General features: G+C 34.0%; 1 protein-coding gene across 4 annotated transcripts in view; it reads right to left on the minus strand.

Annotated features, from left to right (window-relative positions):
* The window catches only part of Phc3 (polyhomeotic homolog 3), a 71,619-nt gene that overhangs the window by 26,178 nt on the left and 22,588 nt on the right, over positions 1 to 22,853 (minus strand). For all 4 annotated transcript variants that reach the window (XM_077795312.1, XM_077795311.1, XM_026395001.2 and 1 more), the window contains exons 5-7: positions 14,964 to 15,122; positions 12,886 to 12,984; positions 6,243 to 6,489 (exon numbers count right to left, since the gene is read on the minus strand). In XM_077795312.1, coding sequence (XP_077651438.1) covers positions 6,243 to 6,489; positions 12,886 to 12,984; positions 14,964 to 15,122 — 505 coding nt within the window. The remainder of the gene's footprint in view (positions 1 to 6,242; positions 6,490 to 12,885; positions 12,985 to 14,963; positions 15,123 to 22,853) is intronic.

The raw sequence follows: 22,853 nt of genomic DNA on the forward strand, positions 1-22,853 counted from the left end.
ACATCATGAAGGACATAATTATTTAGAATTCTATAGCAAGTCTTTAAGATAAGGGTAATTTGAAGTTTTGTAAGAAACAGTTTTTCCTTGAAAGACTAAGTTTTTTAAATATTTTTATTTATAGATGGACATGATTCATTCATTCATTCATTCATTCATTCATTCATTCATTCATTTATGGTGTTGAGGATTGAACCCAGTGGCAAGCATTCTACCACTGAGTTACAATCCCAGCCCCAAGACTATAAAAATGTGATAAAATAGCTGTACTATGAAAAGTTCCAATAGAAAACTGCCTAAAATAATCTATTTATCGGTCATCAGAATAGCCACATTAACTTTTAGCAAAATTTATGCACCTGAATTTCTGTTTGAGAGTATCATAGATGAACAAGTATAGTACATAGAAAGGTAACTTTAAGTCATAAAACTGTATATTAAAATTAATAAAATAAATATCTTATCCTATGTCTAAACATAGGCAAGATTACAAAGTTACCTAAATAAGTTTCAAAATTTGAGATCAAATATTCTGTTTATTTTTCCAGGAAAATGTTTTGTATAAAAATGTAATTCAATTAAGCAAAATATGTGTAAGTCTTACAGCATAGTTAAATAACCATTATAATAAGTGAAACTTAGAGGCCATTCCAAAACTAGGAGAACACTAGTTTTGCTTGCAGAAAATGAGGCAATCAGAAGTCCATGCTGTCTAAAGGATCTTCTTTAATGCTCCCCCCACCACAAAAACCCACGGTAATTCATAAGAGATGGTATCAGATCTTCTTCACTGAAGAAACCCAACAGGGATAAAAATATATAGGATATCATAATTGAGCTATGAAGAGTTGCCCCATCATTACGCCTCTTCTGCATGCTGGTGCACATATTTACATAGAGTAGCAAAATCCTCCCTATGTAAGCAAAAATGGAAACTGGGTTTGTTATAAGATAAACTGCAATGATTGTTTAATATTAATATAGAATTATACACATTTAAAATAGATCTAAAGATAGGGCATATTTTTTTCTTAAATTTCAGAAAATGATAAAAGTTCTATTACATGTCTGAAGACTTGCATTTACTTTTTTTTAATATTTTTTTTAGTTGTTGATAGACCTTTATTTTATTTATTCATATGTGGTGCTGAGAATCAAATCCAATGCCTCACACATGCCAGGCAAGTGCGCTACTGCTCAGCCCCAGCCCCGTATTTATTTTTTTTTTAAATGCTTTTTAAAAAATATTTACTTTTTAGTTGTAGTTGGACACAACACCTTTATTTTATTTATTTTTATGTGGTGTTGAGGATGGAACCCGGGGCCTCGCATGTATTAGGCAAGTGCTCTGCCACTGAGCCACAACCCCAGCCCCTTGTATCTACTTTTACATTTAACAACATGTGTAACAAAAGTCTTATAAAAACTTCCAGCACCTTTTTTCTTAAATACTTTCACATTTGGTTATTATTTAAAATATTAAGGATCCATTAAAGAAATTAACATCTAATTAACATCTCAATAAAGAGTGTTTAGAAGATTCAGTAGATACCTAGTAATTAAATTTAAAGAATGAGGGACTGAGGGTGTAGCTCAGTGGTAGAGCATACACATACTTAGCATGCCCTAGGTTTAATCCCCAGCACTGCAAAATACACACACATGGAAATTAAGTTTAAAATTTCATCTAACAAAATAATTTTCACATAGTAAGTAGACTGGTACTTCAAACAAAGACTGTCAGCTCTTTATAAATGTGTGCATATAGACTATGTTATACAGTATTCAAAGAAGGTGGATTAACAAAATCTCAGATTTTCATATAGTGTTTTCCTCCAAGGCAAGATGTTTTCACATGTCTCATCTATATTTATAAAATACCTGTGGAGTAGGTGGAAATTATTATCCCCTTCCTATACATAAGGAAATAAACTTTAATTTAATTTTAAAGTATAAATTATATTAAAATATAAATTATATTTACCATTTTCTTTTGTTGTTGTTGCTGTTACTAGCAACTGAATCCAGGGGTGCTTTACCACTGAGCTACACCCGCAGATCTTTTATTATTTTATTTTTTTTAAACTTTCAAACAGGGTCTCACAAAGCTGCTTAGGGCACTAAGTTGCTGAGGCTGGCTTTGAACTTGTGATTTTCCCTCAGCCACCCAAAACACTAGAATTACAGGCATGTGCCACCGCACCCAGCCTAAATTTATCATATACTTGATTTTTGTACGCTAGAAAGTAAATGATCTGTTTATATTCTAGAGATGATAATCCAACAGAGTAATAGCCTATCCTTTCACCTACATTAAATTTTTCTTGGATCAGAAGTCAAACTAAGTTTATATATTTTGCATTAGTTCATGAGTCCACATGAGAAAAATGTTTTGATATTATAACTGTGATTTTTTTTAATGGTGCTAGGGATGGAACCAGGGCCTCAGTGCATGCTAGGCAAGTGCTCTACCACTGAGCTACATCCCCAGCCCAATTGTGAGGATATCTGAAACAATGTCCCCATCATACAAGAAAAGCCTAGTACTCTAGAAAAACATATCATGTTGCTTAATTCCTCTGATTTTAAACAATTATTATCAGGGTGGCCTAATATTTGGAGGACTAATGATTGGCATCATTTTTATTTGGAGGATTAATGATTGGCATCATTTCTCTTTCCTACACACACACACACACATACACACATTTTTTTAAAATATTTTTTTAGTTGTAGATGGACTCGATATCTCTATTTATTTATTTATTTATTTGTGGTGCTGAGGATCAAACCCAGGGCCTCACACCTACAAGGCAAGTGCTCTACCATTGAGCTATAGCCCCAGCCCCAAATAACTCTGTTCTTTATAATAATATATTTTTTCACTTAAGTTACAATGCCATGAGGTAGGCATGGCACTATACTAATCCAACATATTACAGATTAACAAACTCTGAGTAATTAAATGCAGGCAAGGGACACCACTGGGTCTAAGAGAACTCATAATCCTGAGTCTAGGGACTTGTTATGGGCAGTTTCCCCTACCCCACAAAATTCATTTGTTGAAGCCCTAACTTCCCTGGCATCTAAGGATTAATCAAAGTTAAATGAGGTTTAAGGGTAGGGCCCTGAAGTGACAGGATTTGTGTGTTTACATTAAAGAGACATCAGAGAGCTACCTCTACCCCACTGTGCATACAGAGGAAATGCACATAACAAGAAAAAGGTCATCTACAAACCAAGACATCTCACCATAAACTGTATATTGCCAGACCTTAATCTTGGGCTTTCCAGCTACCCAGTTTGAGGTATTTTACTATAGCAGCTACAGCAGATATTTTCATTGTATACTTAATTAATGTCTGCAAAAAAAAAATGATGTATTTTCTAATTAGACTAATTTAATAAAAGCTCTAAAAACTGTTTTAAAATTTTTCAGCTCTAATACAGTTCATGATTTTGATACATTTGGTTTAAGTTTGCCTTTACCGTAGGCATTAAAAATAGAATTACTGCCAGGCCAAGGTGGTGCATGCCAGTGATCCCAATGACTCAGGAGGCTGAGATAGGATGATCACAAGTTCAAAGCCAGTTTCAGCAACTTAGCAAGAGAGTCTCAAAATAAAAAGGAATGGGGATGTAGCTCAGTGTTAATGCCCCTGGGTTCAATCCCCAGTATATATACACATACACAAAGAATTACTAACAAGCAGGAATTCTACACCCAAGGAGAAGTGGTTCAGAAAATATTATTTTAGCATTCTAAAAATACATATAAAGGAAACAATAAACATGTCCAATATAATTATTATTAAATGTGGTTTACATTAGAACACAGGTAGTTTTTTTAATATTTAAAATGGCGCAACAGTTCTGGTTGAGGAAAAGTCCAAGTTACCAATTCTATAATCTCTCAAAATATCTTAGTTTCAGATTAACTTCCCATCAATAAGAGGAGAGAAACTAGGAGAGTATAAAATATAGCTGCTGCCTTGCCAGAATATATGAATTGCTTTGAGTAATAGCAACATGAGGCTTAAACAAACTTATAAGTTTGGTACCTGGGAAGGTTTATGTGGTTTAAGATGTTCTGGTGTGACTTTGTTTCTAATCAACAGTGGAAAAATGGAATTTGGTTAATGTAAATAAGATCTGAATCTGGAACTGAAAGTGACCTGAGACTCTGTCAGTCTGGGTTATTACCTACATAAAATATTGCCCTGGTAACAGTAAAGATAATTAACAAACTACCAACCAAAGAGGGAAGAGTAAGTTGCAACTTGCAACCAGGTACTGGTTAAGAGGACCTAATAATCCAAAAGTTAACCTCCTTGCTTGAACTAAACCTAAGAATTCCCAACTGAGAGACAAAGAAAGAGTGAGTGAGTGAGTGAGAGAGAGAGAGAGAGAGAGAGAGAGAGAGATCCCACATTTCTCTAAAGAGAGTACTCTAACTGGAAAAAAAAATCAGAATTTTCAACATAATCTATCAAAAATACAGGAATCATCCAGGTACAATGGTATATGCCTATAATCCCAGCAATTTAGGAGATGTGGCAGGAGGATTGCAAGTTCAAGGCCAGCCTCTTAAGGAGGCCCTCAGCAACTCGGCAAAACCCTGTCTCAAAATAAAAAATAAAAATGGCTGGGGATGCTGCTCAGTGGTTAAGCTCCCCTGAGTTCAACCCCCAGTATCAAAAAAAAAAAAAAAAGGTAATACAGAAACACTCAATATTATATCTCCCCTTAAGGACTTTATTATCTAGTAGAGAAGCTAAGATCAATAATTATATAGATAACTATAAAAGAAAAAAAGAACCATAAAAGAGCACAAAATGTTACAAGTATTCAGTGAGGAGAAATTTTTAACCAGAGAAATCAGACCAATCCAAAATTCTGACATTTGGTGAAGTAGTGAATGATGTTAAATTTAACATAGAGGAAAAATGAAAATAGAAATAGATGTAAGTAGGAAAAAAAGCAAACTTCAATAGTGTAGAAAAACTTTCTAAAAAGTAAAGCAGTTAGTGGGGGCACATTCCTGGAATCCCAGGAGACTAAGGCAGGAGTATCTTAAATTTAAGACTGGCCCTGGCAACTTAGTACCCTGTCTCAAAATAGAAAAAAAAAAAAAAAGTAATTGTTTTTTAAAGGGACTGAGGATATAGCTCAACAATAGAGCACCCAGTACTGCAAAGAAGGGAAAAAAGAAAAAAAAAAAAAAAAGATAAAACCAGAAACAGAAACAGAAAGGTGATGCTTAATGAGATTGTTGGAACAAAGGATTTTTTTTTATGAAGTGTCTAGCCTAGTGCATCTTTTTCACACATCCACAATAAATAACAGTTATACTGCTGTCGAAAATATGCAGATATGTTAAGAATAGGGAAGACCTAACATGCTCGAGAAGCAAAGGATCAGCATGAGAAGAAAAAACATGCTACGGTAACTATTAAACAAGGTCAGGAACAGGTTAAAAAAAAGATGGGCTCATAAGCAAATGGTGTTGATCTTAAGAAGAAAGCAGATAACACTTTATCTTATTAGAAGTGAAGGAAGCTCAATCCTAAAAAATACTGAGATGAATGTAAGAGATAGGAAGCTCACACTGGATGGGATGGCCCCAACATTTTCAGTGTAAGAACCATGAGGCAAGGTTATCTGTAGAAAGAAGAGGAAGCACAGGTGAGCTTCAAAGCTTGTCATGAATGAAAGTGACTTAGCCGATTCCCTGACATCTTTCTCCCAGATGAAATCAGAGAGGGGAAAAAAAAAAAAAAACAACAACATAGTAAGGAAAATAACTTTCCTTATTTGCATAGTCCTCATTTTTGGAAAGTGACAAATTCTTCCCATAGATGACTTTAAACAGAATAACGTATTTGCTTTTTTAGAAGCTTTTAAATTTGTTCCACTAAAATATAATAAACTATAGGCAACACAGTAGGCAAATCTCTTTTAAAAGCTAAAAGATTTTATTTCTACAAGGAGAGACCGGCACACAATAAAGACATTAGTCAACCATCAATTAACAAAGAATGTCTATTTTACTGCTATAATTTGTTTTAGCTATTGGGCTTTCTAAATCTCTCCTTTTAAAAAGCTACATAGAGAGATGTTCTTTAACTCAGGAAATTCACATTTTAAAATGTCATTCTTATTCAAGTAGTAGACATCTTTGTTTTTGCTCTGTCTGCTAAGAAAATAAACAAAGCAAGTATAAAATAAAAGTTTTATCCTACCTGGTGCTATTAACTGGTGAATACTTGATGTCCTGGTGACAGCTGTGCTTCGTGATTCCAGACTTGGACTTTCTCCTTTCTTATTACTTTCTGGAGAAGGATCTCGTTGGCTGATTTTAGAACTGGTCACTGTTGTTTTGTTATGGCAAATTGTCAATGACTGAGTTTGACTAGTGCTTTTTGGTGGACCATTCTGTGAGCTAGATAACACACCCAACTTCTGGCTGCGTAATGTTAAATTCTGAACCTAAGAATCACATAACAGAAAATAAGGATGAAATCAGATGACTTTGATGTGGTAATCATTACAATGACAACACATTTATATTATATTATACTTGTCACACATTCCAAGTACTTAAAACAAGTGGTTAATCCTGAAGAAAAGGAGAATTATTCTAAGTAATCACATCTTAAATATCATGCGGTAATTTTTAAAAAGATGTAAGGGGCAGGGGTAAGGGGAGAGAAAGGGAAGGGAGGGATTGAATAATGCAGAGGAAGGAAGAATCATGAAAGACTAAATGACAACAGATTGTGAGTGTGTGGGTGGTTATATCTCAAATGGACTATGAATATGAGGAAACTACTCTGCAACATACAACATTAAAAGTGACCAGCTCTAACTATAGAGACTGTAAGGGGATACTAATCTTGTAAGAAGGAAAATTAATTCATCAAATCACCTACCCCATTGTGATATTTGTTAAGAGCATTTTCAGAAACTCTTTTTTTTAATTTAGTTAAATTTTGTTGCTGTTATTGAACACTCATTGCCTCTGAGAACTAGTTCTCAGGAACTGAAAAAATTGTGCATGGTTTGTGTGATAGCTCCTACTTGGGGCTATTCTACATATACTATATGTGGATGGAGGCAAGGATTATCCCAATTACTCTCACCTGAGATTTATAACATTTCCAAACAGCAAGGCAGAAAGTAAGCTGCCTAACTTCTTGCTTATCTGGAATAAATATACCAAATACATTTAGTGCTAGCACTGGTCCTGAGAAGGAAACTGAAGTAAAAGAAATTGCAAAGTGACAAAGCAAATAACATACTGCTGCTTTATAAATAATTGTTTTTCAGTTTCATGTGTGCCCTTTTTCTTAAAATACATCATCAATTGATGCTTAAAGGCTATATTTCTTCTGTCCAAGTTCCAATGTAATGTTCAGTCAACAGCAGGTACTGAAACAATGTTCATGTTAGGAAGACTAAGTTTTAATCAATTCTATTCTAAGCTACTGAAAGAATTTTCTAAGTGAAACTACATGGAACATCTGATTTTTCTCAAATATTTAGTTATCAATGTTAACATAATGGACTAATAACCACTGTATTATTAAAGTTTAATACAAAAATAAAATCACCAATGCAGGTATTTCTCAGACTGCTACTCAAACCCTTCACAATCTAGGCCCAAACCATTTTGTGCCTCATTTTCTATTCCTCCAGCCCACAATTCTCACATTCTTGCCAAACTGTTCTGTTCCCCATTCCAAACATATCTAGCACTTCCTTCATTCCCCCACAAACTCCTCTTGCCTAAATGCCAATCCACCTCAAAGTTATCTCCTGAAGTCCATTCTTCCAAGCCTAATAAAAACCCATTCATGCTCCTAGAGAAATAACCCCAAAGCCCTTTGTTGGAAAACAATTTTTTCCCTTTCCTCTAAAAGGATTTTTCCATAGAATTGGGATCATATTGGCCTACAGCACAATGTCTAGCTTACTTTAGAATTATTAATGTATGTGTCTGTGAAATACTGAGACTATAGCTAATAGGCTCTCATCTCTAACATTCCTTTTTTTTAAAATTTAAAAAAAAATTTTTTTTTTTTTTTTTTAGTTGTAGTTGGACACAATACCTTTATTTTATGTTTATGTGGTGCTGAGGATCGAACTCAGGGCCTCACAGGTGCTAGATGAGCACTCTACCGCTGAGCCACAACTCCAGCCCAACATTCCTTTTTGTACTCCCTACATTTCAGTGTTTAAACATATCAGAAACTTCACAAATCTCAGGTATTCTCCTATATCTGATTTTGATATACATCTTACATAGCATTTTTCTTTCAGTATACTCAGTTCTCAGGCTAACAATGAAATCTGTGCACATATACCCCGAAAACCTCAACAAGGAGATTTACCTGGGAGATTTTAATGTGCCTTAATGGAGGCACATTAAAATCTCCCAGGTAAAGACAGACAATATAGAATCTATGTTAGCTGTAAATAATCTATAAAACAGACTATGCAAAAATGATAACCAAAGGGTAAATAATCATCTGAAAATCTTGAGAGCATTCCTTGAAGTGAAAAGCATATTCACAATAAATGAGGATTTGACACAATGAATCCTAAAACCTGCACCACATCCATTTCTAGAGTACATTCTAATTTTCCCATTTTTTTCTGAATTCTGCAAGAAAATATATGTGTATATATTTATATACAATGCTGTATATATGTGTCTGGGTGTGTGTGTGTGTGTGTGTGTGTATAAAAAAAATTATACATAAATCCCAACCATGTAAACTATATTGCCAAAACATATAATCTAGCTGTTAATAGACCACATATTCAGATTTCCTTGACAGAGCTTGGTTTTGGGGGAGAAAAAAATCCATCCCAAGACAAGGAATATTGGGGCACTCTATATCCAATTTTCATTTTACCTGAACCTTTCCTATTATCAAACGAGGGAAACATTCTGATTTTGAGTCTAATTTTGCATTAAGTATTTTTGCTAATTTTCACACCTTACATTTTGATAGTGAGTCTCCACTGCCAAAATGCTCTCACATCAGTTATTTAATTCAAATCAAACAAATGCTGTAGAAATTATCATAGCATACTATCACTGCAAGGTAACTAAGAAATTAAGAGCCAATGTCACAGTGCTGGCAACAAAACTGAGTTTCTAGCTTTTAAATTCTAGCTATTTTTTATCTGTATGGCCACAGAGCAGAGACTGGGACACAGATGTTTATAAAAAAGAAACCAGATATTATATATATATATATATATGTATGTATATATATACTATGAATGGATTTTATTAATTTCTATATCAAATTGTATAGTACTTATCTAAGATTCAGATTTAACAATTCTAAGCAGAGATTAATGCTGATGGGAAAGACTGTATTATAATTTCCAAAATCCAAATTTTAAAAACCTTTAACTATTACTACATCAAATATACACTGCCTACCTATTGTGGACAAATTTTATACAAGGTACATCTTAATGGCTGTCACCTTTTCATTCCCCAGATACCCTTGGTAAATGAAATTTCTTATTCCTCCCTCTCTCTCTCTCTCTATATATATATCTTTTGCCCTATAATATCTTTCTAAAATTATTTTTTCTTTTTGCATGATAGAAGGACTGGAGCACTTAAAATAATAAATAAGGGTAAGATATCCCAAATTTCTCATTTTTAATAGTATATTACAAAAACTATCTAATGCTGAGGAAAAATTAAATGCTATATTGACTTTTGTAGCTTAAAATATTAAAATAAAACTTCAAATATTTATCAATTACAAATACAATTTTTTTAAAAACTGCAAATATAATTTTAAAACTCAGAGTAAGGGGCTGGGGCTGTAGCTCAGTGGCACAGCACTTGCCTAATACGTGTGAGGCACAGGTTTGATTCTTAGCACCACATAAAAACAAACAAATAAAATGAAGGCATTCTGTCCATCTACAATTCAAAAAAAAAAATTAAATCAGAGTAGAGCAGAAATTTTCCAAAACAGTTCTGAACTTGAGGAAAGTGTTAAAAAGTGTTAAAAAGCCTTAGCATCACCTACCACTGTTAGCCTTATTCACTGCCCTTTTCAAAGCCCAGCAAAGAAAAAAACAAAAAAACAAAAAAACATTTGTCAAGAGATTCCTAAAGGTCAATCCAGTTCTCTAGTTCCTTGAAAGCACATTCTTGAATTAAGACAGATCATCACACAGACCACATCAAACTGGACTCAAAGACCACTTTTTTATTTACTTATTTGTTTAATACATGGTCTTGCTATACTGTCTAGGCTGGCCTTGCATTCACAAACCTCCTGCCTTAGCATCCTGAATACCTGGGATTATACTTTAATAAACTAATTTGACTATACTCACATTAAAGATGTTGTAAAGCCTGGTACAGTGGTGCATACCTATAATTCCATCAATTTAGAAGGCCAAGGCAGAAGAATTCCAAATTCAAGGTCAGCCTCAGCAACTTTGAGAACTTGTCTCAAAATAAAAAACTTTAAAAGGGGGCTCGGGATATGCTTCAGTAGTAAAGGGTCCCTGGTTGATTCCTCAGTGCTATACCACACACATGCACACTCTCACACACACACTCCTAAGATTTTTTCTTCATGAGAACTCATAAACAAATTGTGTTCTAGAGAGCATGTTAAAAACAGTTGTGTTTTCCCAAGCAACTGGTCTCTTTTAGCTTGAGAACTGTAAATCCTTTAAGTGGTTGTGTTTCTCTCTTTACTACTAGCTACTTAAAATCCAAGAACCAACTTTATATTCATTTTCAGACAATGTAGAACAAAATAGTAATTGGTACTATATGATATTGTATAGCAGGTACTATGCTAAGTACTTGTTGATTGTTGTCACATTTATTCCTTGTAACAACCCTGAGTTAAACTGACTACCACCTTCATACACTCATGTGAAAACTAGCCTTTATTATTAAAAAAAAATAAATATATATAGAGGTAATATGGAAAATACCAAAGAACTATCTCATTTTTTTTTATTACTAGAAGATTAAGATCCTTATGATAAACATCCATTTCTGCCATAAGGAGTCTAAAACATTTACTATGAAAAATAACAAAATTGTATCAAAGTAATATTCTACTCAATTATTTAAACTTCATTCACTCTAAATCATTTTTACCAAATATATTGAGATGTCATTTATGTACAATGAAATGAATGAACCAGTTCTAGGAGTTACATACACACAATATAACCACTGCCCTGATCAAGATGTAAAACATTTCCATCATCGTAAAAGTTGACTCATACCCTTTCCCAATCTCCCCCACCTTCTGCCCCAAATACTACTCACTAATCTGATTTCCCTTATTATGGGTAGTTTTGCCTGTTTTAGATTTTCATACAAATGGAATCACAGAGGATATACTCTTTTTGCCTAGACTTCTGCTAAACATGTTTCTGAGATGCATCAGTAGTTCATTCCTTTCTTCTTTTTGAGTAGTGTTCCACTGTATGAATATACAACAATTTGTTTACCCATTCAGTTTTTGAAGGACATTGGTATTTTCAGTTTGAAGTTATTCTGAATTGAGCTATCAAGAACATTAAAAGTTTATGTCTTTATGTAGATGTATGTTTTCATATCTTTCATGGAAAACATCTAGGAGGAGAGCTGCTAGGTCATATGTTAAATGTATATTTAACTATATAAGGAGCTACCGATTTTTTTTTCTCAAAATGGTTGTACTTTTTAATTTTACATTTTCACCAGCAATGGATGAGTCTGATTGCTCCACATTCTCACCAACATGTGGCCATTCTATTAAGTGTATGGTAATACTCACAATGGTTTTGATTTAAATTTCTATAATTATTATGATGCTGAGAATTTTTTCAGGTGCTTACTTGTCTTTTGTGAAATGTCTCCAAATCCTTTGCCATTTGTTTTTGTTTGATTTTTTTTTTTTTTTTTTTTTTTGGCACTGAGGATTAAACCCAGGGGCATTGTACCACTGAGCTACATTCCCTAGCCCTATATTTTCAGACACAGTCCTGCTACATTGCCAATGTGGGTCTCAAACTTGTGATTCTCCTGCCCTTAGAACTTAATTATTAAGTTATAAACATACTTTGTATATTCTGGGTACAAGTCTTTTGTCAGATGCATGTATTATGAATATTTTCCCTCCATCTGTGGCTTGCCTCTTCACTTTTTTAAGGAAGTCTTTTAAGGAATCATTTTTAATTCTAATAAAGTAATGCTCATGATTCTATGAGTACAAAAGGACTTATCATTATTTTCTTTTATGATTAGTGTTTTTGTGTATCCTATCTAAAAAGGCCTTGCCTACCCTGGATTTGTAGATATTCTCCTGATTTCTTCTAGATGTTTAACAGTTTTTCCTTTTATCTTTAAGTCTGCATGCTTCTTCTAGCTTACTTTTATGAGTGGTGTAAGGAGAAAGGTAGGTTTATTTTCCCATGGCATCAAATAAAGGAATATTCTACTTTTTTAAATTTAAAATTTGCCCAATTTAATTGATTTTTAAATCTAAAATCCATCATTCACCCTGATTTATTTCACAGTTACCTGAAGATGAATCTGCAAAAAATAAAGTCGCATATAATAAGAAAAATCTACAATAAATCTAAAAATGTCATTAGCATAACTCTCATAAATGAATGTCAGACAACCTAAATATCTGTTTAATTGTATTATAATTTCTACAAAACAAAAAAAAAATTCTTGGAATTCTTATTCTATCTTATAAAATTTCAATCTGAAATGCATGACAAAGAGCTCTGAAACCATCAGTAGTTGAACTACAAATGCAATGCTTATCTTTAACCTAAAAATCCAGACCTCAAGTACCACATTATGAAGCTAGACAAGCTCACCTGAGTAGCTGCAGACTGACAGGAAGATGACGATGACGACGAGACAACAGGAATGTCAGACTGTACAGCAGCCACAGTGGTAGCGGGTGTGAAAATCAGCTGTACAGACAGAAAACCAAAAAAATACTCTAAGACAAAAGAACATGTCCCACACACAATGTATAGCAGGCAAGAGAGACTGAAATTTATGACATAAAGACAATGCAGTTTAGGAATATCTCCTAAGCAAAACATTTTACATGACAAAGGGAAGTTTCTGATAATAGAGAACTCAAAAAAAAAATCAAACAGTTTTGAAAGAGCTCATGATTCAATGAGTACAAAAATAAATCAGTGTTCAAAGAAGAAAATATATTTTGGTAATGTGAAATTCTCAGACCAAATTTTGTCCCAAATAAGCTGTCATACTTAATTTTTCTCCCAGTTCAAACTACAATCTCAGGATCTCTAAAATGGGAAATTAAAGCAGACAACTATAATTACTATTTTGGGACACAAATTAAATTTCAGTGAAAAACATGAAAAGAAACACTAAAAAGTTTCTTCAGTCCTCTTTACCACAAGCATAATTATGCCACACGCTAGACTATAACATTTCTCTCAGCTAGAGAAGATCTAAAGGACAAACCTAGGTTTCTTTTGATTTAAAAACTATTTGTAAAGAAATATTCTAAATGTAAATGCCACAATATGTTAAAATAGAACAAAAGAGCTTCACATCAAAAGAAGAAAAAAAAGGAAATCATACTCAATTCATTCACTCATCACCATCCCTTTCAAAATTTTAACGTTAAACAAATGTCATTAATTTCTAAGGCAATACAATTCACTCACATTATCCAACTCAATTTAGTAACTTATGACAGTTGCTTCAAAGAATGTATAAATATATTATTTCAAGATTATTTTAAGGACTATTCAGTTCCTTACTGCTATTTAAATTAAACAACCAATTATGGGATCTTTTGAAACTTCTTTAGTCTTTCACTAAACTTAAGTGAATTTAACAACAAAGTATAACTTTCACATAAAGATATTTTATTTAATTTATGAAACAAACATCCTGGAAACACTAACCCAAAGAGAAGATATTCCATTTATTCTGAGCCATACGAACTATCAATTTTAGAGGTCAAAAATGGCCAAATAGCAACCATTTAAAATGGTTCTGCCCTATTTTAAAGTAACATTATTACCTAAAGAAGATATTATGAGGGGACACAGAAATATGGTAATACTTAGAATAATCTGTGATTAACAGGTTAGTCATATCATTATTTACTGTTAGAAATGTGACTGCAAACTTCCTTTCCAATTTTAGGTGGTGAACTGGGGATCCAGAAATACACAAAAAAGTACATTAGGGCCAAAGCTTTTGTCTAGCTTCCTGTAAAGACATCAAATAAAATATATGTCAACCATTTCTACATCCCTTAAAGAAGCTCAACAATTAAATTAGAAAAAAACAGTATGTACCCAATCACAGAATACCAAATTCACATTCCTGTGTTAATTTAAAAAAAAAAAATCAAAGTAAGCCTAATAATACAACCACACAGAATCTGAGATGGGAATAACCAAAGCTAAGAATCATCTGGTAAATTATAGGCACTCCAATATGATATCAGACAGTCCCAGGATATAACCTCTTTCTTATGGCTAATAATGAGGCTTTTAACACTTCTAACTATTTCACCAAATCTAACATGTCAAAAATATATAATAATTTATGTACCATTGTAAGTAGTAATTATTAAGTGTAAGATAAAATGCAATTTCAGAGATGTTAAAATGTGAAAAAAGTTTTTGAAATTGGTAAACTTATTATTAAAAAATACCATTCTTATGTCATAGAATCTGTTAGCTTCCCAAAGTTAACAATATTATCTATTACCAAGAAGTATTATTAATTCAAATTAGAATTTTTGTAACTTTCATGAATGTATAAGAAACTGATCATATATACAAAATTGTTAGGCACTATCTTAAATATTAAAAATTCCTCATTGCATCAAATCAAGAAACATTTGGTCTCTAAGTCCTTGAACACTGAAGGACTTTGGTAGCTCGTATCTTACCATTTGAGCTCGAAGATACATTTGAGCTTGGCTCGCCGTTAGAGTAGGGGAGGTACTCCCTAATAACATAGTCTGTTGGGTAATACTGCCGCTGGTAGAACTGGAAGCCTGGGAACGGCTTATTAACTGTGCAGGTGTAGGAGAAGTGGAGAGGTTGATCTAAGGAAGAAAACATATTATGTCAAAAAGACTTCAATTTCTAGCCCAAATTTTTACTAAATTTCACCAAGCTGTAGTTAGGCAATCAGTGATATAAACTGTGACTAGGGAACCCAAAAGAGATCTTTTTTTTCAGTACCAGGTATTGAATCCAGGGGTGCTTAAACACTAAGCCACATTCCTTGCCCCTTTTTTATTTAGAAAGAGGGTCTCACTGAGTTGCTTAGGGCCCAGCTAAATTGTTGGGGCTGGCTTTGAACTTAGAATCCTCCTGACTTAGCTGCCAAGCTGCCATCCCACCCAGCAGAGACCTTTATCTTTGACAGACTTCTGACTTTGAGCAATTATTTGTACCTTTGCAATCAACAGCATGGACTGGTTAGTAATTGGGACAATTTTTAAGGATATCTGCATTGTGTTTAAATAAGATCCAATATCTTAAAATATCATTTCTACTACCTCCCAAAAATTAGGGTTAAAGTTCTACTATTTTAAAATTTCACATAAAACAATCTAATCATTAATTTATGCTTTTTTTTGTCAAATTCACATTTTTGAGGAGTTTCTAAAGTGAACAAAGATTAAAACACAGATAATCCACTAACATACATAAAAACATAAAAATGAAATATAAAGTTTTAACTTACATGCTCTCAGAGCAGAAGAAAACACAATAACCACTTGTTAAAAATATGGGGGAAAATCCTGAATATTGGTTATGAAATTAAACTATAATCACTACTTTATAAAGTTTAAAACTGCCTTTTGGAATAAATTAGTGTATGGTCAATCTCTAGGGAAAGGCGATGGGATGGGACTGGTATAAGAACAAGGCAAAAGAAGACACATACACCTGTTTTTATCTTTCCAATTTTAGCTCACAACCACGTATCTATCACCCATTTAAAAAATAAATATTTTCAAAAAGAGAATAATATAATTCAACCTCAAATCCTGCTCCTGCTTTTTTTTTTTTTTTTTTTCTCAGTACTAGAGATCAAACCCAGGATCTCACAATGCTAGGCATACACTCTACCACAGAGCTATACCCCCAGCCTTTTTCAAAAAGAAGGAAGGGAGAAGGAAATTCCCAAGTGCCAGAAAGAAAGAAATTCAAAACTACACAGTGGTACAAGTCTGTAATCCCAGTGACTCTGGACATTGAGGCAGGAGGATAGTGAGTTCCAAGCCAGGCTCAGCAACTTAGCAAGACCCTAAGTAACTCAGTGAGACCCCATCTCTAAATAAAACACAGAAAGAAGGGCTGGGGATGTGGCTCAAGTGTTTAAGTACTCCTAGATTCAATCCCTGGTGTGTGTGTGTGTGTGTGTGTGTGAGAGAGAGAGTGAGAGAGAGAGAGAGAGAGAGAGAGAGATCCAGCTGACTCCCAAGGCAGTCTACAGGACTATGTTGGGGCTATGCAGACAAAATACCCAAAATTTTGAGACAATATCCTGAAAAGGGCTGGTCAGTATGTGAAAAGGGAACTGAAAAAGCTCCACTCATGCCTCACACCTGGCCTAATCATACTGGAGGGATGCAGGGAGGAACCTATGAGAATCAAAACTCCAGGCTTGTGCAATGTAAGAATCCAAATTTATGATTCCTGTGTAGTTTCACAACCCATCCTGATAGATTAGCATCTAGGGTCTAGTTCCCAGAGCGGGATGGGGCAAGATGGTGGAAGAGGACTCTCCAGTCATCACCCCTCTGAAGAACCATCAATTTGAATGACTATTCATGCATGAAATTACCTTCACAAAAGCTAAAGAAATCTGGTAAGAGATCTCAGTATCTGGTTATAGCATAATAATAAGAAAAGACACACTGAAGAAGGTAGGAAGAACGCTTTTATATTACTTATGTCACCCCTCCCCCAGTTGTAGGCAGCAGCACAGCATGGATAGAAATACCATCTGCTTGGGGAAAGAAGAAGTCGGAATCATAGGACTTTGCTTGGACTTCAGTATTGGGCCTCCAATAGTAAAACCCATCACCAGGCAGACTTTGACAGCCCTTGACCTCTATGCTGATACCCAGACTGAGCCTATAGACACATTGAAGAGGGTAGGAAGAACACTTTTATATTACTGGTATCAGATGGTAACTCTTGTGTTCTAGCCCACCAGCACCAAGTTACTGAAAAAGCCTTAAGTTCAGTACAGATCTCAGTTGCAGGTTTATCTCAGCAACAGTAGGTTTCTGGTATCCCCCAGTGCTGAATTAGCTTCAGCAATCATAGGATTCCAATCTAGTGTTGAGCCAGCCTCAGAAGTCACAGGATATCAGCCCATTCTGCACCAGTCATGCAATCCAGGGCTTATGGCCATAACTACCACAGCTGCCGTCATCATAGGTTTAGGGATTGCTATTGAAGGACATTCCCAAAAAATGCCAGAGTACAAGGCTGGGATAAGTCCCTACTTAATTGATGCAGACCAGAATCAAAAACAATCAGGGAAATAACATCACCAAACGGACAAAAGTTGCCAGTGATTGACCTTAATAAGATGGAGACATATGAATGGCCTGACCAAGAATTAAAAATAGCTATTTTAAGGAAGCTCTGTAAACAACAACAACAAAAAGGTCAGAAATTCATCTCAGAAATTTAAAAGAGCAATTGATTAAAAAAAAAACACAAATCCTAAAAAATACAATAGATGAAAAAAAATGCAACAGAGTATCAATGGTAGAACTGATCAAGCAAAATAATGGGTAAACCCAAAGATGGGTATTCGAAAACATACAGAGGAGAAAAGAAAAAATGAATAAAAGAAATGCTCCAAGAGTACAGAATTTATGGGACGGCATCAAAAGAACACATGCATAAATCATTTGTATTCAAGAGGGACTACAAAAAAAGAGAAATAGGTTATATCCCGGCATGGTGGTGACGCCTATAATCCACCACCAACTTGGGAGGCTGAGGCAAGAGGATCACAAGTTCAAAGCCAGTGTCAGCAACTTAGGGTGGGGATATAGCTCTGATAGAACATCCCTTTGTTCAATCCCCAGAAATTAAATATCCAGGTACAGAAAGGTCTAAAATCTCCAACAATATTTACTCCAAATTTAAGACTATCCCATGACATATTTTAATCACACTGTCAAAGACTAAAGATAAAGAGAAGATTTTGAACAGTAAGATAAAAGAAGTAAACTATATATAAAGGAGTTACAATGTGACTAGTAACAAACTTCTCAGTAGAAATTTTATAAGAAAGGGGGAAAGTGGGATCCTATATTCAAAGTGTTAAAGACAAAAAAGTGCCAATCAAGAAGACTGTGGGGGGGGTGGCTGGGGTTGTGGCTCAGTGGTAGAGCTCTTGCCTCGCATGCATGAGGCACTGGGATAGATCCTCAGCACCACATAAAAATAAGTAAAATAAAGATATTGTGTACATCTACAACTAAAAAAATACTTTAAAAAAAGAAGACTGTACCCAGAAAAACTCTCCTCTGTTACCATCAGAACTGCCTTACAATAAATATTAAAGGGAATTTGAAAGTATAAAACTCACTGGTAAAAAGACACATACCATCTATCAAGATGAAATTATTTTTTAAAAAAATAGAAAATCTGAACAGACCAGTAATAAGGAAATTGAATTAGTAATAAAAAGTCTGCCATCAAAGAAAAACCAAGGACCCTATGACTTCACTGCTGAATTCGAATAATACCAATTCCTTCCCAAACTATTCCCAAAAAACTGAAGAGAAGGTAATACTTCTAAATTCATTCTACAAGGTCAGCATTACCTTGATACCAAAACCACATATGGACACAACAAATAAAGAAAACTAGGCCACTATCCCTGATTAACACAGATGCAAAAATCTTAACAAAATACTAGCAAACTGAATACAGTAGCACATTAAAAAGATCCTTCACCATAATCAAGTGAGATTCATCCCAGGGTTCAATATACACAAATCAATAAATGTGGCACAACACATTAACAGAATTAAAGACAAAAACTGTATAATCATTTCAACCGATCCAGGAAGTGTATTTTGATCCAGGAAGAAAAAAAATGTGACAAAATTCAACATCCCTTTATAATAAAAATTTTCAAGAAATTAGGTATAGATGTAATGTACCTCAACACAATAATAGATAATACATGACAAACCCACAGCAATGACCCACAGCCATTCACATGATAGTGAATGGGTATAAACAAAAGCTTTTTCTCCAAGATTTATAACAAGACAAAAATGCCCACTTTGCCACTTATACCCAACACAATAATGGAAGTCTTACCCACAGCAACAAAGCAAGAGAAAGAAATAAAGGGCATCCAAATCAGAAAGGAAGAAGCCAAATTATTACTATTTGCAAATTACATGGTCTTAAATAGAGAAAATACTTTAAAACTGTATCAAAAAATATTAAATCTAATAAATGAATTCAGTGAAGTTATAGGACATGAATTAGACATATAAAATCAGTAATATTTCTATATACTATCTAATTAACAATAGCTACAAGAAAATGAAATACTTAGGAATAAATTTAACCAAGGAAGTGAAAGACCTCTACACTAAAAATTATAAAATCTGAAACTATGAAACCACCAGAAGAAAATAGGGAAAGAGTTCTAAGACATGGGTATGGGAGCTGACTTTTTGGATATGACCTCAAAAGTATAGACAACAAAAGCAAAATACACTAATAGGATCACAAACTAAAAGCTTTTACACAAAAAAGAAACAAACAACAGAATGCAGAGACAACCTACAGAACAGGAGAAAACAATTTACTTGCAAATTATACATCTGGTAAGAGATTAATCCAAAATACATAAGTAACTCAAAACAACTCAATAGTAAACCTTTGAATAAGTAACCCGGCTTAAAAGAGGACAAAGGACCTGAATAAACATTTCTTGAAAGAAGACATACAAATGGCCAGGAATATGAAAAAATGCACAACATCACTCATTATCAGGGATGTGTAAATCAAAACCACAACAAGATATCATCTCATTCCTGTTAGAATAGTTATTATCAAAGATAACAGTATTGGCAAGGATATGGAAAAAATAAACTCTTACAAAATGTTGGTAGGAATGCAAATTAGTATGCATATTATGGAGAGCAGTATAGAGATGATCCACAAAATTAAAAATGGGACTACCATATGATACAGCAATCTCACTACTAGGCCTACACTCAAAGGAAATGAAATCAGAATGTCAAAGAGATACCTGCACTCCCACATTTAATGCAGCACTAGTCACTATAGCCAAGGTATAGAATCAACCTAAGTGTCCATCAGCAGAAAAATGAACAAAAATGTGGTATATATACAAAATGGAAAACTATTCAGCTGTAATGAAAGCATTAAATACTGTTAATTGCAGCAACATAGATAAATTTGGAGGACAGTATGTTAAGTGGAATAAGTCGGGCACAGAAAGACATATACTGCAGAATTTCACTCACATGTGGAATCTAAAAAGGTTTATCTCATATAAGAGTAGAATGGTGGCTACTAGAAACTGGAGCAATTAGTAGGGAGATGTTTGTCGACTGACATATAATTACAGTTAGGTAGAATGAATAAGTTCAAAAGATTTACTGTACACCATGTTCACTATAATTAATAATCACAGGCAAAGAGAGTGAATGCTAAATCTTCTAACCATTTCACAATGTATATATATTTCAAAACACCAAAATATGTATAAAACAAATACAATTTACTGTCAATTAAAACATTTTTTAATTTCAAAAAATGATAGCACGCAGACAACAATAATGTACTGAGACATGAGAAAAAAAAAGACTCTAGCATTTTAGTAGTCCAAGACATTTGTTGTACTGAATAGTGATACAGGAAACTAGAAAGACTCATATGTAACTCCTCATGAGTCTATAATCATTAAACAATAAAAAGTAAGCTGAGCTAGGTGATGTGTCATGAGTATATAAAGCCAGCAGCTCATAAGGCTGAGGCCCAAAGCAAACTCAGCAAGACCCTGTCTCTAATTAAAATATAAAAGAAGGCTGGGGAGGGCTGAGGTTGTGGCTAAGCGGTAGAGCGCACACCTAGCTCACCTAGTATGCCTAGAACATGCGAGGCCCTGGATTAGATCCTCAGCACCACATAAAAATAAATAAATAAAAAATAGGGAGTTAGCAATGATGGTGTAATGTGATGGACATCATTGGATTATCCAAAGTACATGTATGAAGACATGAATTGGTGTGAACATACTTTATATACAGAGAAATGAAAAACTGTTCTCTATATATGTAATAAGAATTGTAATGCATTCCACTGTCATGTATTTAGAAAATAAAAACAATTAAAAAATAAGTAAATAAAGGTATTGTGTCCAACTACAACTAAAAAATAAATATTTTAAAATGGGGGGACTAGGGTTGTGGCTCAGTGGTAGAGCACTTACCTAGCACGTGTGAGGCACTGGGTTCGATTCTCAGCACCACATAAAAATAAATAAATAAAGGCATTGTGTCCATATACAACTAAAAAATAAAAATAAAAAGAAAGAAAAAGGTTGGGGATGTTGCTCAGTGGTTAAGGCCCTTGGGTTCAATCCCTAGTACTACAGAAAATAAATTTTAAAAAATTAAAAATAAAAAGTATAATGGGTACATAATAGTTGGTTATCCAATTCTTTAATACTTTCAATTTAAATCTTCCAATTGTTTCATAATTTTAATTTTAATAAAATATTTAAATCTATAGTTCAACGTATAAATATAATACAAAATCATTCTGTAATCTGAATTTTACCTCTATCACATCACTGAAACCCAATTATTAATAGTCACTAATGATCTCTAACAAATTTGGAGATTCCTTTCAGATCACCCCTTGGTCTTCTTTACCAGCTCTTTTTCCTGATCTAACCACAAAATGTTCATCCTTTGTTCTCAACACTTTTATCCTTCGCTTCCTAGTAGACATGGATTATCATGTCTACTACCATGATGATCCAATCCTGATGAATCTCAATTTGGAGCTCTAGATCCAAATACCTACAGAATACTTCTTTCTGGGTGTTTCTTATCAACTCAAATCAAGTTGTTTAAACATCAAACTGACTGTTATTCCTTCTATACCAGCTTCTCAGAAGATGGCACTATCATCTTCTAAAACTCCCTCCAACATATATTATCTGGGAATCATTCTGATTCTTTCTTCACCCTTACACACACAAACAAATAGTCACATGTCTTGTTTCTACATCTTTTGTTGTTCTTCTTCCTTTTGATTTTTTTAACCACTTAGTTTAGAGTCTAGCCCTTGATACTCCCAGCTATATTACTTTAACAGCTGCAAACTGTTCTACCTCACTGGAATTGTATCTCCTCCTACTTGCCAAATAATCTTTATCTGATTTTATTTAGCCACCAACTTGTTCTACCTCTCCTTTCCCTGATTTTATTAATATTAATTACCCACCTAAAAATATTCTGGATAGGGTTGAGGGTGTAGTACACTAGTAAAGCACTTGTCTAATGCAAGCAGGACCTTAGGTTCAATCCCCAGTACCAAAAAGAAAAATTTTCTGGATAATGGTCAACCTCCTCTGATAACATCCCTGTTATCCCCTCTCACTCCTGTAAACACATCATTCACATTATCCATACAAAGCTATTTAAAATGTCATGATCTCTTAGGCCTTGTGACATTAGTAACAATGTCCTTACTGGAATGAGTGTCTTCCCCATCCATACTGTGAACAACTCTTC

Source organism: Urocitellus parryii, chromosome 2, assembly GCF_045843805.1.
Source record: "Urocitellus parryii isolate mUroPar1 chromosome 2, mUroPar1.hap1, whole genome shotgun sequence".
Taxonomy (NCBI): domain Eukaryota; kingdom Metazoa; phylum Chordata; class Mammalia; order Rodentia; family Sciuridae; genus Urocitellus; species Urocitellus parryii.